This window comes from Loxodonta africana, chromosome 5, assembly GCF_030014295.1.
Source record: "Loxodonta africana isolate mLoxAfr1 chromosome 5, mLoxAfr1.hap2, whole genome shotgun sequence".
NCBI classification, from domain to species: Eukaryota; Metazoa; Chordata; class Mammalia; order Proboscidea; family Elephantidae; genus Loxodonta; species Loxodonta africana.
Genome location: NC_087346.1, coordinates 107,664,964 through 107,683,684, shown reverse-complemented (window position 1 = coordinate 107,683,684; position 18,721 = coordinate 107,664,964). Strand labels below are relative to the sequence as shown.

The window sequence follows — 18,721 nt, the reverse complement described above, 5'->3', positions numbered from 1 at the left end:
TAAAGAAACCAGTTCTAGTGAAAACGACCTCCAACGAAGCATGTTCTCCAATGGTCACTGGGGGGTGGGGGGGGGATTACATAGTACCAAAATATGGATACAAAATAGGAACTATAACATATCTATTCCCATTGGAATATTGGAAATTACAATCCCTACAATCCCATTTTTCATGAAAGCATTCTTCAGCACTTTGTAAAGAAAATCTTTATAGATTGGATAAAAATCTTTTCATTGCAATAATATTTGAATCCAGGTTGTTTTTATTTATTAACTTTCTCAAATAAACTAGTCACTACAATCGAAGAAAATACAGACAAAAGATTCTACTACACCTCCCAGCTTTTCTTCATCCCTCTTCCCCCTTCCTACCCCCTCAAAAGACAGTACCTGTCAGCCTAACCCAATGTGGATCCTTCCACATTTTCCTCCATGCTCATTATATGCATGAGTAGAAAACACCTCAATATTGCTCTTAGTGGCATTTCTTTTACAACTAGATTAGCAAGCCTAGTATTATTTCATAAATTTATTGGCCCTTTGGACTTACTATCCTTAAAAACCAAAAAAAACAAACCCACTGCCATCGCCTCAATTCCAACTCATAGTGACCCTATAAAACAGATTAGGACTGCCCGATAGGTTTAAAAAAAAAAAAAAAAAAACCAAACCCACTGCCATCGAGTCAATTCTGACTCACAGCGACCCTACAGGACAGAACAGAGCTGCCCCTATAGTTTCCAAGGAGCACCTGGTGCATTCGAACTGCCGACCTCTTGGTTAGCAGCTGTAGCACTTAACCACTACGCCACTCGGGTTTACAAGGCTGTAAATATTTGTGAAACAGACTGCCACATCTTTCTTATGCAGAGCAGCTGTTGAATTTAAACCACCGATCTTTTGGTTATCAGCCGAGCTTTAACCACTAAGCCACCAGGGCTCCTTTCGCTATCCTTACCATCCTAGAATTAACTGGACCTAGTCATGATATAATGTTCTCCTGGATTCAACTTACTGATGCATTACTTCAAATTTCTGCATTTTTTAGTCATGATATAATGTTCTCCTGGATTCAACTTACTGATGCATTACTTCAAATTTCTGCATTGATATTCCTGAGATTGGAATTTATTTTTTATAAATAAAAATATGAAGAACTACTTTGCCATAAAAAGAAATAATTATTGTTCATATCTTTGTTTTTGTGTCTATATTCTAAATATAAATGAGAAATTAAGATATTATCGTGTAAGTGTAATTCATTTAAAATACTGTATTCTAAGTTCTGTAACACTGGTTATACAAGGGTCCTGGATTCAACTTACTGATGCATTACTTCAAATTTCTGCATTGATATTTCTGAGATTGGAATTTATTTTTTATAAATAAAAATATGAAGAACTACTTTGCCATAAAAAGAAATATATTATTGTTCATATCTTTGTTTTTGTGTCTATATTCTAAATATAAATGAGAAATTAAGATATTATCGTATAAGTGTAATTCATTTAAAATACTGTATTCTAAGTTCTATAACATTGGTTATACAAGGGTCCCTAGTGTACTATAAAAGATAAAAAATATATTAATTAACATATATTACTTCAAATGCTAACTAATAAACATGAACAGTAACTTTGCTTACCACTGTAGAATTTAGAAAGGTTGTTATATGATGAGTTCAGGACCAAACACTCTTTTAAAAAGGATCTAAGAAAATTTGAATTGGTATTTTTCCTTACAAATTTCCCAGGAGCAACAAAAGAAATTCAGAATCTTCCATAGTCTCTAGAACCACAAGATGCTAATTGCTTATTGTTCACTATAATGATGGTTGAATACAATTTAATGAGTCTAGCTCCTAATGAATAACACTTTTGATGGTGGAATCAAATATCTTTGATCCTTTCCTTTTGGCACGTCTTCCACGTATTCAAAACTGTTTAATACCAAAATAAATAAGAAAATTAGAAGATACTGCACTGCTATCTCAAAAATAAAAGCATTCAACTGGAAAGTAATAAAAGTAATTACTAGCTCTGTAAAGACTTCAAAAATAAAATTTTTTAAAATTACTTCTCATACAATTGTGAAAAACAGAATGAGGTAGTATCCTGACTATTCTTGGCCATTTCTGACTTCCTTGACTCACGCCTTTATGGAAAACTCTAAATGAAGAAAAGTTGTGACACTGAGGCATGAATGCTACTTAAAGAGCCTGTGAGGAACAGAGCTGCTAAATAATACAAGATAGGAACAGGCTTTATAATAACGATATGATAAAAATGGTACATCTATTAACTATCATGAACTATTACATTAATTAATAATAGAGCATTCTAAAAGGCCAAGCAAATCAATATCAGTGGTTCACAAAACTTACTTTGATTGGGCAAGAACCCCTATCACCTCCGCATATAAATCTGCAATAATATGCACATTCCCAGTGTTGGTTCCTGAATATCTAAAATAAGAGAACAAAGGAAATATTTCATTACAATTTTCTGTGAACTCTTTCTTTATAAATTTGAAAATTCTTTAATAGAATGTTGTGTAATTTTCTCTGCATACTCATTTACAGGAGGATAAAAACCACATAAATTTTCTTCCATCTCTAGATTTTAATTTGCCATGAAATTAAGCCTTCTGATTCTTAAAAATCCTATCTATGGTGCTGAGAATTATTTTCACAAAGCCTTTCCTATAAGTGCTTCGTGTGGATTCAAAAGAAATGGGAAGATAATTGCTTTGAACTCTAAAAACAAAGGATCAATGAATATTCAAATTGTTTTCGAACAATTCAAGCCTGGACTATGGAGAAGAGCAGCAATAGCAAATTAGTATTTTACTCACCCTTCCTTATGTTTAAAGTGCTTAAAAGCCAAGTTTAGAACTTCATGAACTAAGGGATCAGGCACAGGATGAACAGGAATCTAGAATAAAAAAAATTATCAAATAAGAGCTAAATAAGTTATAACATTCATGAATATTTCATCATTTCAACTAATTAAATCAATACTCTGAATTTTAATTGCAGAGTATATTAGTAATCTGTCATTCTCTCCTCTTTCTAAGAATCTTATTATTTCTCTAAGAATTCAGTCTTTAATTTAACAAGCTCTAAGTTTAAGAATATTAGCTTTATAATCACAAATCACTAAACTAGGGACTACGTGGCGGAAAAGTGGCAGATGTTACTATAGCCATTACTGTTAGAAAGCTAAAAGGATCCTTTTTTATTTCTCCCTATAACATCTATAGAAAAGCTACCTCTGTACTGAGCCAGCCTCATTCTCCATCTAGCCTGATTTTCTATCATAAACAGCAGTCAAAAGGGACACCTTCTTTCCCAATAATTTTAAGCTACTATTATCAGAAATCTGTCCATTAAATATCCTTGTTTTAATTCTTTTAAAAAAAATGCATGCTAGTCTCTAATATGTAAAACAAAAACATTTACGCCCGAAAGTCTTTCCCCTCTCCTTATGCATAATCATTATTCACAATTTGATTTATACGTTTCTAGACTTCCCCCTTAACCACACACGTACACACCTACTTTTATTTAACAGAGTGATGCACTTCTCCATGTAGTACTTAGAGCTCCTCTCTATATATTTTTAACAGCCATGTAACACGTCATTCCAGATTTTTAATACTCAAACAGGGCTACAATACAGTTTTGGCACAGCAGTTGGCACAGTTGTAAAAGGTTTGCTTGGAATCTTTATTCTGCAATTAAAGGTGATAGCCCCATCTTGACTAAATGGCTACGTATTTATTCTTGACTACAGGAGGATCAGAAACAGTGTTCACCTTAGATTTTCTAGAAACTGGGAAGGTCCTAAATACCTGAACCTGGAAATTTGAAAAAGCAGACTAAGAGGGAGATTCTTACATTGCCCAATTACAAATCCACTCAGGGATTAAGCAAGGAAACAGCAGTGATCCCAACTCTACCTTTCTAGATCTCAGAGAATCTTGTTGTCTACTGCTTCTAAAAGTACCGACAACACAGGAAATAAATGAAGCTTCTTCACCAGTTTGTAAAGGTTGAGACTAAAAATCCCATGTTAATAATAACTCAGAAACTGAGTTCATTCTACATAATAAAGTTCAAGAAATAAGAGTCATAATGAGATCCCAAAGGTTTTCCCTTTGTCCCACATGGGCAGATTGAAATTTTACACCCAGAGTTTCTCTAGCAATTAGAGTTACTTAACCAAGGTTTTATGACTGAGTTATATGATTACAAGGATCTTTCTCATCTTTTATAGGCAGACACATCCCATCATTATAAAAGTAAAACAATCACATATATTGATATAGGAATTTCAGATTACTGGTTGGTCAACTGAAAACCCTGGTGGTGTAGTGGTTAAGTGTTATGGCTGCTAACCAAGAGGTCAGCAGTTCAAATCCGCCAGGCACTCCTTGGACACTCTATGGTGCAGTTCTACTCTGTCCTATAGGGTCACTATGAGTCAGAACCGACTCAACGGCAGTGGGTTTTTTGTGGTTTTGGTTGGTCAACTAAGTAGGGACACGGTAATCTTATAGTTGGTACCCTGCATCCCTCTTTTCAGGACCATACTATTTGTCTTATATTAAGAAGAAACTAAAAACAGTATCCCCAAAAGAGTTCAATTTATTATGGGTAAACTATAATTAAGCCATTATACAATAAATAAAAACATTTTCTTCAATATAATGAAAAAAGAGTAGAAAGAGCATGGTCTTTGGATTAGTCTAACAAAGCCAAATCTTCTGTTTGTACTAGCTATGTAACCTTGGGTAAGCCTCCACTTACTCACCTGTAATATGTAGATAAGAGATTAAAGCCCTATACTTACTAGCTCTGGGATAATGCAAAATCAGGTGCATTAGAATTGGAGATTGAGTCTTGTCCTCTCTCATCTTTTCTACCTTTCTCTGAAAGGGATCAGGCCAAAATGCTTACTTCCTGGGAATGGAAGGCAGATGAAGGGAGTAGACCTAGAGGACGGAGACATTTGAGAGGGCAAGGCCAGGTACAAAAATGGCAGGAAACCAACCCCCTTTTTAGAGAAGCAGGTAGGCAGATGGAGCAACCCCTGTAGTCTTTTGGCTTGATCTTCCTGAATCAGGACTACAAATTCGGCACCAATGTAACTAGATAACTCATAGCAACCCTACAGGCCAGAGTATAACTGCCCCAATAGGGTTTCCAGGCTGTAAATCTTTACAAGAGCAGACTGTCACATTTTTCCTCAGCAGAACATAAGGTCGATTCTTAACATTAACTTTTCAGTTAGCAGCCAAGAGTTAAACCGCTGCCCCACAAGGGCTATAAATCAAAATGGACTTGATGGCAATGGGTATGGTAACCAGATTACTGGCATCACTGTTGTTATCCTAGAAGCCCCAGTCAGACACTAGATCATTCCCATTATTTAAAACAGGGCAGACATCTGCCACTAGGTGATGCCAAACTATAGCTAAGACTATTTAAATTAACCAGCCTGACTCCCAAAACTTCCAGAATTCAGGGTGCTAATCACGCAGGCAGGACTCAGACATTTCAGTAACCTTGCAATAATGCAACACTCTATTTTACATGATTTAATTTTTCAAATCTTGCTTATTATACTATGATGTGGTTTTATCATATTACTTTCCTCACAGGGACGTTTGGTGTGTCCTAGACCAGAGATACGAAACAGAGGGTAACTTAAACCTACAACTTCTCCCAAATATTCTTTATTTGCTCCAGTTATACCTGAAGTCTAACAATTACAGCTACGACATAGCTTATACCCTTTATTGCTGGTACACCCTTTATTGATGAATAAATACTATTTTTCCCTACTATTACCATCATCAATTTTTTTTTACATGTGCCCTTTATTAAAGAATAAATAATTACTGCTATCCTACTACTACCACTATCAACACTTTTTACATGTCTGTGGGCCAGGTTCAAGTCGCCCTGATGACACAGTGATTAAGCTCTTGGCTGCTAACCAAAAGGTCAGTGGTTCAAATCCACCAGCCACTCTGCGGAAGAAAAGATGTGGCAGTCTGCTTCTGTAAAGATTACAGCTTTGGAAACCCTATGAGGCAGTTCTACTTTGTCCTATAGGATTGCTGAGTCAGAACAGACTCGCTGGTAATGGGTTTGGGCTTTGTTTTGGTACCAGATTCTAGTTAGGCATTTTTATATATGTTATTAATAAAACATAACATTAATAACACTTGTAATAGTCCTCTATTTTACAGATGAGGGAACTGAAGTTGAGAGGTTGGAAATAAGTACTTCTCTAGAATATATTGTGTCCCCGGTTTCTGATACACGAAAATACATTTAACAAATGCAACACATGAGGAAAGAAAATCTTTAGTCCCATTATATTAGAGCCAAAGGGAGACAAATCAACAGAAGTGAAAGAAGATACATATCTTTAATTTGGGGGAGAAACTTTATTTAACGAATAAACATTTTTGTTACACAATCATTCCTATTTAAAGCCTCCTGAAATCCCTGTTTCTCCCAGAACAACAAAGCCAGGTCAAGCTATGAATACTGGGGAGCCAGTGAGGCTCATTCATTAGCTAAATGATGAGCACTCAACACAAAGGAAAATGAGTAAGTTCATGCCTCAGCAAAAGTCCAAACAACCCTGTGTCATGAACCTTTAGGTCCATGTTAAATCTGAAAATGCTGAGGGCCTACTCAACAAGCAGGAAAGACATCATCTTCTGAAACTTGCACAATGGTACCCGTGACAACTAAGCCAAGAACTTAAAATGGCTCACAAACTAGAGGTTTTCCACCCTTCCTGTTTGTTTCAAAGCATAAATGTGTGACTAAAATTCAATATAAATGGGAAATTGTTTCAAACTTTTCTAAACACTGCATTGCTATTTAAAGTATTTTTAACATGAGTTTTAAAGCCATACAGCTCTTTGGTACTATGTACCAATCATCCTGATTTGTAGTTGTCCATGATCCCAGAATCATTGTCCTGGCTTTAAAAAAAAATAAAATTAGTCGTCTATTGTCTTAATTTTGTTCCCATGGTGAATTACACCATTTAATTTCAACATATTTATACTTCCTCAATTCTTTGTATAACCTGTTAAGATTAAATCTTTAATTTTTTAAGACACTGTCCATTTCGCCTAATTTTGTATCACTAACTTTACCAATCAGAAAATATTATTTTTATTTTCAGAGAAATCTTGGAGTAGAAATATGAACTAGCTTTATAATCTTCAACAAGTCACTACAACAAAGACCATTTCCTCATCTGTGAAATAGATATGACAAATGACATTTATTGGGAACATCCCATGTGCCAGGCATTATTGAATTTAACCTTCATGATTGTATAAAAAGGATACAATTATCATCCCTACTTTACAGCGAGGTGGAGTTAGTAGGTAATAACTTGCCCAGAAGTACAGCTGGGATGAGAACATTTGCTCTGCCTATCTTCAAGTTTATTATAATGATCAGGTGATACAAAGAATATAAGGTCTTTTGTGCATTATGAACAGTTCCAAACATGAGTTGGGATCGACTCCATGGCAACAACAACACATATGTAGTACTGAAGACAAAACAAATTATTCAAGGAAAAACTAGTTTACAATAGAATTAGGTGAAGGACTAGCCCACGAGAATTATTTACTCCTCCTCAAGGCTTAAACAACCATGTATCAATACTTCAATACTCTGGGGGCTGCCCATTCATCGAAATAAAACTGAATCAAGTTTTAATATATTATGGGAAACAAAAGTAAAAGTCCTATTAGAACCATGATTTATTACAACGACCACTTCTCCAGGATCTATTAAATGCTATGTCATTCTGACATGGAAGAAAATTAGGTTAGTTTGTCTTGATTTTGTAGAAAGCTCTATTGATTTTTACCTAATTTTCTATAGTTTTAGTTGTTTCGGACAAGTTAAAGAGTTCTCTTTTACTGAATAAAAGACCTACTCTATATATAATTTTATATAAATAAAGTATATCTCTGTTATTCATGATATATTTTATCCTTTGATGGGTGTCATGGATTGAATTGTGTCCCCTCAAATTATGTGTCAACTTGGTTAGGCCATGATTCCCAGTACTGCGTGGCTGTCCTCCATTTTGTGATTTTCCTATGTGCTATAAATCATAATCTCTGCCTGTGGTTAAAGAGGATTAGGGTGGGATGTAACATCATTGCTCTGGTCACATCCCTGATGCAATGTAAAGGGAGTTTCCCTGGGGTATGGCCTGCACCACTTTTTATCTTACACGAGATAAAAGGAAAAGGGAAGTAAGCAGAGAGGGGGGACCTCACACCACTAAGAATGCAGTGCTGGGAGCAGAGTGCATCCTTTGAACTCCTGGGTTCCTGTGCGGAGAAGCTCCTAGTCCAGGGGAAGATTGATGACAAGGGCTTTCCTCCAGAGCTGATAGAGAAAGGCTTTCCCTGGAGCTGATGCCCTGAATTTGGACTTCTAGCCTACCAGACTGTGAGAAAATAAATTTCTCTTTGTTAAAGCCATCCGCTTGTGGTATTTCTGTTATACCAGCTCTAGATGACTAAGACAATGGGCAAATGTGTACATATACAGACCAAGGGATGAGAATAATGGCAAAATAGGGGGAAGGGTAAGTGTAAAGAGTACTCTGAGTTGGAAGAATATGGTGACAGAACCAAAAACTAAAAATTAGCCACTAGAGGCACTGTATTTCTGCTTTTCACACTGAGTCCATGTGAACTACAGGTCTAAATGGACTTTGTGCAGTGGCCTTGGAAAATGATTCCACTGAAAAAGAGTTCTTAAGTTTATAAATTACTAGATCGTTTTAAAATAAGGAGGAGGAAGGGAAATAAAAACCTTTCTATGTTCTGTGTGTTGCAATTCTGAAGCCAGTGCAATTAGGGGCAACTTTTCGATGAGAAAACAGACTGACTGCTAGTGGAATAATATGGCAGGCAATAATGCAGGAAAAACACAGTGGACCAGATCACTGATGGCATTGGAAGTCCGTGTAGGAAGTCAGTAATTTCTCCTGCTGGAAAAAAGAGACCCTGGGCCATTAACTGAGCAAATAAGTACAAACACAAGAGATGGTATGGCTTAACCACAATGAGCCATAGTCAAAGTTCATTCATCGTCTATGGCCATATCTACTCCTCAGCTCTTCCTACCCCTAGTTACTCCAGTCTGAGGGTCTTAGGATCCCAGCTAAACTGGGAGATCACAGAGATCAAATCTGGCTTGTTAGCACAACTCCCAGAGGAAATTTCTTTCCCACATCTCTAAAAAAAATCTTTATGAAAGGCAAAAATTATTTAAAGTGGTTTTACCTTTGGTTAACTCACTTAACTATTTTACATTTAAAGTTATTTTTATTTGCAGATTTCAGAGCATCAAATAACTGTCTTTTTATATACGTAGTAAAAATAGAAGGAAAAGTATAAATGATTACATAATTCAAATATTTTTATGCTGATGATACTAAAAAAGAAGACTACTCTTATGTTTGCTACCTGTTACATACTCCACTTTTATATAAGAAGCAAAATTTACCGGATAAGGCATGTCATATGCAAAATTATTTTTTTTTAATGTTTCCTAAATTTTTTCAAAGGAGCACTGATGGCACAGCGGTTAAGTGCGTGGCTGCTAACCAAAAGGTTGGTGGTTCGAACCCACCAGTTGCTCCATGGGAGAAAGATGTGGCGATCTGCTTCCATAAAGATTGGCAGCCTTGGGAACCCTATGGGACAGTTCTACTCTGCCCTATAGGGTCACTGGAAATGGGAATCAACTTGACAGTAACGGGCTTGGTTAACTTTTTTCAAAGTAATAAAATGTGCATAACTGGAACTAAATGGATCATCCCTGATTGATATATAACTTTTAAAAGACTGTGCTGTTGTTGTTGCTGTTAGTTGCCAAGTTGATTCCATGTAGAGTAGAACTCTCCATAGGGTTCTCCTGGCTGTAATATTAATGGAAGCAGATTGCCAGGCCTTTTCTTCCATGGTACTGCTAGGTGGGTCCAAACCACCAACCTTTAGGTTAGCACTTGAACGCAAACAACTTGTGCTACCTAGGGACCTTTTTTAAAAGACTATAAACTTAAAAGAAAAAAAAAAGCTTTCAAAATCAGTACAAGCACATGTATGTATACTTGTGCTGACTCTCAATAGCAAAAGCACATGACACCTGACATTATATTATTTATATTTTTACTGCCTATCTATCCTATTCAGATATAAGTTCATAAATACAGTGCCTAGAACAATGCCAGTGCACAGAAGTCATTCAGATATTCACTAAATCAATGAACATTTTCTCTTGCCTAAAAACCATTTGCACTTGACAATTCAATCTTACCCTTGTCAACTCACTCCCATTCCTCAACCATGACTATACAATTATGACAGGGTGGAATGCAGGCTTGAGGGCTAAGGAAGAGAAATTCTTTGAAAGTAGAAGTAAAAAGGGATTGAAGCAGGTAATTGTGAGACAGAATATATTTGCAGCCAAAAGCCAATATTTAACACAATTCCCACTCAGCTCCTTTTTGCGGACAAGATTTCCCATCACGGATAGCATACAAAGGCAAAAAGGACAGGAGTGATAGGTGCAGGTCATGAAAGCCTCAGGCATCTGAAAGAAGTATAGTTAAATTATAGGGAGTTAACTCATGTGGCCCAGAATTTCAGACATCCTAAATAAGGTAACTGAAACATGTACACTTAATAAGCAATATACAAGAAATACAGACTTTACAGAAATAAAAGTGCTTACCTGCTTTAGAACTTCAACTAAAACTAAACAAAAAATGAAATCTACTGCTAAGTCCCTCCTTTCAAGGAGATAATCTCTTTCACGTTGCTGTTCATCCCTGAAATGAGAACATAAAATTAGGATTGTATTAAGACTGTGAATTTTAAAATAGTTATTGGTTTAGTAGTTCATATTATTTACTGAGTTCCTAATATGCGTGGTGTGCTACCATGACTGTTACTACAAATTGTAATAATCCAATGTCTGCATTACATGTTCTCATGTTCTTTGTCTTTTTATACGCTGGGTGTTTAAATACACAGTCCACTATGATATCTGTCAGAAATTACACCTAATCTGGAAGAATTAGTAAGAGGAAGAAAAAGGTTTTAAACTTTATTTAGAAAGCCTATCATTGCTCCTTGTATGATCAGTGTTCTTTTTGTATTATTAAGAACTAAAACAAAAGTACTAGCTTTTCTAGATGAAAATACGGTACCAGGTAAGCTTCTCACAAATCTAAGCTGACAAATCACAAGTGGCATCTACTGCAGCCCAATACTAATTTACGGAACGATAAACTGAGCACAGATAGAAGTTTTATGTAATGCCATGATCTCCCTGGGAAATCTGAAGAAGGAGAAGACAAGTTCCAGGATCTGGGCAGCAAGAAGAGTATCATGATATTATAATAAAGGGCGTTAGAATCTTTCTGTATGATAACAATTGCTTCCCTTCACAATTCTCATCAGTAGGTCACTTTCTTTGACTATTTCTTCAGGTTCTTCAATGACTATAAAGTTCCTCAATGGACTACTGAAATGATAATCCTGAAATTAGTTTCTGCATGACTCGTCCCAGCCATCAACATGGTTAGAGCTGCAGCTAGTCACCGGTACCTTCCCTTGGTTTACAGATTAAGTATGAACTAGCCTTCCCTCTCATGACCACCTTCATAAAAAAAAGAATCCATTTCTTTTTTTTTTTTTTTGCATAGAAACCAAAGAACAAGAATCTTCAGTTAATAACTCTATCACCCTTTCATTCGAAGTGACTAGATGCCAGGTAGAATGGTGGAAAATAAGCCATTTACCCCTTAGATTTTGTACTAGATCGAGGTCTATACTCATAAGATTCATCTTCAGTTCCATTCTGGCGTCTGTACCAGTCAAACAAGGTGCGAAGTAAGGAAGGGAGACAGTGCTCTGCTACTGAGCTCATAGAGCTTATCACCTGAAAACACACAAAAATTAAATCTCACCAGAAAATAAAATACAACACTGAACGTATCACACTTACAACTCTATCAGAAATCTGTTAGAAATGAATCAGCATACCAACTCAAATGCAATAAAAGCACTTTAAAATAAGCGCCAGGGGTTCCGGCAAGTAATAAAGTAAAATCAGCTAAATTTCATCCACTATTTTTTATTAAGCTTTACCCAAATCCATTCAGTTTAGCTTAAGTGGCTTTCAATCCTTTTCCTGCCTCCATATGCCACTCACATGTGTACAAACATGTCCATCAATAACATCCCTGATTACTCACACTGATACCTCTGGGGGAACTGTTATGTGTAACATGAAAAAACCATGTCTACTTCCTGACCCTGCCAGCTACTCCACTGTCATGTGAACAAAAGATTCTAAAATGTTGCCACTATAATGGACAAAAGAACTGCAGAAACACAGAAGACTATATTATGTTAGAACTGTGGGGAAAGCTCCAATTTACTCTGCACTGCTATGACACAGAAGACAGAATTATAATAACTTCTGATTTCCACAAATTAACATAGAAGAAACGTGGCACAAACAAGCTTTTTAAAGCTTAGGATATAAAAATGGATAGCATAAAGATAAGTGTAGTGGGGTGAATAAATTGTTACTCTATCTGAGGCATCACTGAGACTATCTGAATTCCAGGTGAACATCATAGATTCACTTCACGAATGAATTTAATTTGTCTGTAGTGGTGGTAAGAGATACACCAACCACTATTAAACAAAACCAAACCAAACCCAGTGCCGTTGAGTCGATTCCGACTCATAGCGACCCTATAGGACAGAGTAGAGCTGCCCCATAGAGTTTCCAAGGAGCGCCTGGCAGATTCGAACTGCCTACCCTTTGGTTAGCAGCTATAGCACTTAACCACTATGCCACCAGGTTTTTAACCCAACCCACTACCCATTGCCGTCGAGTTGATTCCGACTCATAGCGACCCTATAGGACAGAGTAGAGCTGCCCCATAGAGTTTCCAAGGAGCGCCTGGCAGATTCGAACTGCCTACCCTTTGGTTAGCAGCTATAGCACTTAACCACTATGCCACCAGGTTTTTAACCCAACCCACTACCCATTGCCGTCGAGTTGATTCCGACTCATAGCGACCCTATGGGACAGAGTAGAACTGCCCCACAGAGTTTCTAAGGAGCGCCAGGGTTTTAGCAGTCCCTAAAATCAATCCTCATATTTTGGGTTCCAAGAAAGAAATTTCCCTCTTCACAAGAATTCCTGTATCTGATTCTACCTACTGCTTATAAAATTAGTATTTTAAAATCAGCATATGGTCAAGCATGCCACACTTTGTTTTCCTTAACGGAAAAACTATAGGCTGCAAGGATATTCAAGGCCTCTTTCAGCTCCGTGCCTACATAAAATGTCAGTTATTAGAGATAAATCAATGCCTCATAAAACATTTAATTTTCCTGATGTTTCATATTCTTCATATAACTTCAAAACGTACTGCATTCAGGAAAAAATGAAATGGTTTATTTGATTGTGTAGTCTGTTCTTTTCTTACTTTCTTACTACCTCTATTCTCCTTTAATCATCCTCTTATTTATAAATTATCATAATTTGATAGGTAACTAGCTTCTAACATAGAGAACTAAAGTAAAAACAAGATCTTAATTTTATTTTAACCAAGTTTTTTCAGTCTACACTTTACTAACAATGAACAGAATCATTCAAAGGAAATCCTTTTTAATATCTGAAGGAGAAACACCACCATCTGCTACTGTAAATAAATACTGAAACAGTTTATACCACACATAGCTTTTTTACTATGGAAAACAAAAATCAAGGTATGAGGCATGATCATTCATAGTTTTTATTAGTCATTTATGTAAGAAAACAAAAATGGAAATTTTCCTTAAAACGTTGTTTAAGTGGGTTTTAAACCTTGGTTACACATTCACTAGTGGAGTGAATTCATGATGTGAATAATCTTAATACCTGTTGTGGTGGCATATGTTTTAGAAAGCATTATATAAGGTGCTCTTGTAATTTTTGTCCCTAGGTAGTGCAAACCATTAACACACTTGGTTGCTAATGAAAAGGTTGGAGGTTTGAGTCCACTCAGAGGTACCTCAGAAGAAAGCCAAAGAATCAGCCACTGAAAACCTTATGGAGCAGAGTTCTACCCTGACACACACGGGGTTGCCATGAGTCAGAACTGACTTGGTGGCAACTGGTAACTAGTATAATTTTTATAACAGGGGACTTACCTTCCTATTTATGGTTTTCTCTAAGACCAGGAGCTAATTACTAATGTATGTATCAGAATAACCCAAGGAACTGTTGTAAAATACAAGTGCTAGAGCCTCACTGTTGTTGATTCTGATTCAGGAAAACTGGAGTGAGATCCAGGAACACGGTTATTTTGTAAAATCTCTACCAGGTGACTCTAACCAATCTTCTTTGTCTACTCAGATTCATATGAACATTATTTTCTATTTCTTGGATACAAAATTATGAGAAGAAATGGCCTAGGAATACTAGATGACAAGGGAAAGTCACTCTGGGTTACTGGTTTTTGCAAATCATCAATATTTAATGATAATAAAATAATTTTTGGTCTAACATAATTAATATAAAGTAACACATGGTCAAACATTTTAATCTCAGCAAGAGGAAAGAGTTAACATTTGAGAAATATCACACTAAATTTTATATATTGGTATTCTACGTACAGGTTCTGAAAGCCCCAACTGGAAAAAAAGGTTAAAAGGTAAAATATTATTTTGTAAAATTCGTAAGAATTGGTGCACAAGGAAAGATTGAAGTATGAAATTGGGAACTTTCTGAGAAAAATTTCAAAGAGCCCAGTGAAGAAAGTAATAGTGAAAATTAAGAAGTTGCAAATGCTAAATGAGCTGAAATCAGTAAAATTCACAGCTCATTCTATTTACTTGTCAAAAAACAAAACAAAACAATCAGTTCTAGAATGAATTTACTGTGTAAGGATATACAGGGTCATTAAACCAAATAAAGGAACTTGTTAAAATTTGGACCAGGCTATTAGGACCAAGATTTTCCTTTCAGGAAAAAATATTCCCTTCAAATTGACATATCTGTCAAAAACATTTCCCTAAGATTGACGTACCTGGTCAAACTGAAGATCTTCACCCCTCTGAAGAGATCTGGACAACAGCTTCTCCTACAACGAAAAAAAGTATAAGTTGGTTATATTTGTATTCTCATTTGTAATTAGGTTGTTTTAAAAGAAAAGTAAGGCCCTCCCTTGCCCAGGGCCACACACTAGTTAAGCAGGAGCTGCAGAGCCAGGGGCCTCACCACCACCCTCCCCAATGAGAGTGGCCATGTCGTATTATCTAATTGTGTAACAAATCATCAGTTCTTAGATTTAAACTTCAATATAGATCCTCTGCTGTACAGATTTAAGTTCAAAAGCCATCAGCATTTGCTCATCCACTATTTCACTCATTCATTCAATACGCATTCACTGAAAAGTGCCTACTATAGCACTTATGAGCATGGGCTACGGGCCCCGGTGGCCTCAGTTGGACAGCTGGCTTGACCGCCACTAGGTTAATGACCTACAGCTGATTACTTAAGATCTCTGTGCTTCAGTTTCATCATGTGAAAAATGAGAGTGACTGCCAAATGTTACTATCAACACTGTGCAATTTTAACAACAAAAAAAGGGAAGCCTTCCACCTTTCCCTGTGCACTGTAACAGTTACCCACCCCTAAAACAAACAAAAAAGTCCAAATTGGTTGTTGTTAAGTCAGTTCTGACTCATGGAGAGCCCATGCATGTCAGTGTAGAACTGTGCTACACAGGGTTTTCAACGGCTGATTTTCTAGAATTAGATCACCAAGGCTTTCTTGCAAGGCGCCTCTGGGTGGACTCAAAGCTCCCACCTTTCAGTTAGCAGTCGAGCTGGTTAACAATGTGCACCACCCAGGGACTCCTGTCTACTCCTAATAACTATGAAAAAAAGCTAGCCAGTGAACTGGACCAGTCTGACTGGAACTGGAACCAGTTAGTGCTTTAGAAAGGCGGTTTACTTCCTCAAAACTTCCCCTAGTCATTAAATTATTTAGATTTGTACCTCCTGCCAAGTCAATGCTTATTTTATAATTTCCTGAGTGGAACAATGACTGATAAGGTGCTAACTATGGGCAACACACCATTTAAACAGTAACTCTTTACTCCTTACAGTTCTTTGAAGTATTAAAGTACTTCAATAGTTGAGGTACTGAATGTAAATTAACAACTCAACATGTCATGAACTGAGTACTTACTTTGCCCTATACACAGACCCTATAGGGTCAGTTTTACCCTCGTTTTGAAAACACAAATTGTTTCCAACATTAGAGAACAATTTGAGGATAATATGATTTCACAAACTACACATTTGCTCATGCACAGGTGGACGCAAAACACAACGGCATCCAGCCCAGCCGAGCTGTGCAGGAACACACAGAGTGCACAGGAGCACCCTCAAGCACCTACCAGGGACTTCAGGTCATCACGTGCTATGAGTGACACACCCGTCCACAGCTGGTGCTGCAACTTTCTGTCAGATTTCAGATAACCCTCCTTCCACCACTTGACAATAACATACAAGCTGCAACCCTTCTGAAGCTTCAAGTCTTCAGGTCCTTTTCAAAGTAAAGCGCCATATTTATCGAGGTATTTGTGTATTTCTTAAATATCTAACATGTGCAAAACTGTGCAACCATTTTTTATTAGGTGCTTATCTTTTTTGTGTCACTGAGCCCTGTGTTTTCTGTTTCTGTTGTCTTTGGTACCATTTTGCACAGTGCAGTGAATTTTATGACCACAAATGTCATATTATAACAGAATTAACTTAATTATATGATTTTTTTTAATGCTAAGCATGTTACATAATTTTTATTTAATCAGTTTAACAATCTTGTGGAATAGATTCTATTATCTCTAATTCACAAAATGAGAAAACTGAGACACAAAGATACCCGTCCATGGCCATATAGCTGGAAAATGACACAAAGATTCCAGCATCTCTGCTGTTATAGTCCATAAATTAGGTCTGTACAAAAGCATTTTCTTATAAAAAATTTTCATTGCAAACCTCTCTGAATTCATCATTCCTAGTGAGATGTTATGTGAGCTTGTTCTTCTTCTATTAGGCCAGCTTGTGCTTTAACTCCTGTAGTAACTTTTTTAAAGAACTTATCTTGAACTTACTTACCAGTACTTCTACTGTTTTTCTATTTCATTATTGATGCTTTTATTTTTATCGATGTCCTCTTTTGCTTTCTTAAGATTTGTTTAGTTCATCTTTTTCTAACTTGCTGATTTTCTAATTAATCTGCCAAAGGCTAAAAGAAATCTGATGACTTTCCTAACGTTATTAATATTAATATATTTTAATTCTCAATGTTTGGTGTTGTATTTTTAGAATTATGTCATTGGTGTATATATAAAGTCTGGTAATATTAAACGTCAACAAAAAAGGTTTTTTATTTTTTTTAAGCCTATGCATTGTGAATTCTATGCTTCATTACAAAAAGTATGAGCTTTTTTCCCATTTTGTCTTGCTTTATTTCTACTATGCGTGATGTTAATATTTTAACCCTAGATTTTTAAGAATCAGGTACTCTGTTAAGTATTGGGGATGGATATAACCCAAACCCAGTAACCCAGTGCCGTCTAGTCGATTCCGACTTATAGCGGCCCTAAAGGACAGAGTAGAACTGCCCCATAGAGTTTCCAGGGAGCGCCTGGTGGATTTGAACTGCCAACCCTTTGGATGTAACGGTGATCAAAACAACAGAATCTCCGTGCTCATGGAGCTTAACCCTTACAGGAGGAGACAGGCGTTAACAAATAGTATACCAATATATGACCACAAACTGAAGGAAGTGTTGTGAAGGAAAAATATATGCTCTGAGACTACAAAAGGAAAACTTATCTAGTCAAGGGGATGAAAGAAGGTCTTCCAAATCAAGTGCATGTTTGACCTTTTTTCTGAAGGATGTATGGAAATAAACTACACAAAACAGGCATATGTACACGTACACACACACACATAAACCAAACAGAAGGAACAGCCTGTGCAAAGATCCTGAAGCACAAGGCTTCTTAAGAAACCAAAAGAAGGCCAGTGTGGCTCAGACAGAAGAGGTAAGATGCTACAAAGATGAAGCAGAAGCAAGATGGTCACCTGACCTCTGGCTCTTGGGACATAAGCCTGCAGCAGTCTCTGGCCTACCACCTGACCTGAAGATTTTGGATTCACCAGCCCCTGCAACTCCATGAGTCAGCAGAGGTCTCCAGCCTACCATCTGACCCACGAATTTGGGATTTGCCAGCCCCGACAGTTGTGTGAGCCATTTCCTTCAATTAAATCTTTCCCTATATATTTATATATACATTTCAGTGGTTTTTGCTCCTCTAGAGAGCCCAGACTAAGACAGCACATTTATAATCAAATCTTATAATCATTCATTCATTTCTACAGGTGTCTGCAATCCTTATTTCTAAAACAGAACTTTATATTATACATACGTTGTAAAAAAATAAGCACTGGTTAAAAAGAAAATCATTAATTTGTTAAAGGAAAACAAACACAGAATGATTTTAAATTGAATATAGTGATCTGCATAGTTTTGAAATACAGGTTTTGGCTAACAAAGAGCCAGAAT

The 18,721-nt window shown here is 36.5% G+C and overlaps 1 protein-coding gene across 11 annotated transcripts in view; it reads right to left on the bottom strand.

The window, feature by feature from the left end:
- FRYL (FRY like transcription coactivator) overlaps positions 1 to 18,721 on the bottom strand; it is a 272,999-nt gene that overhangs the window by 120,229 nt on the left and 134,049 nt on the right. For all 11 annotated transcript variants that reach the window (XM_064285836.1, XM_064285835.1, XM_064285834.1 and 8 more), the window contains 5 exons: positions 15,168 to 15,221; positions 11,877 to 12,016; positions 10,805 to 10,901; positions 2,854 to 2,933; positions 2,384 to 2,464 (listed from right to left, as the gene is read on the bottom strand). In XM_064285836.1, coding sequence (XP_064141906.1) covers positions 2,384 to 2,464; positions 2,854 to 2,933; positions 10,805 to 10,901; positions 11,877 to 12,016; positions 15,168 to 15,221 — 452 coding nt within the window. The remainder of the gene's footprint in view (positions 1 to 2,383; positions 2,465 to 2,853; positions 2,934 to 10,804; positions 10,902 to 11,876; positions 12,017 to 15,167; positions 15,222 to 18,721) is intronic.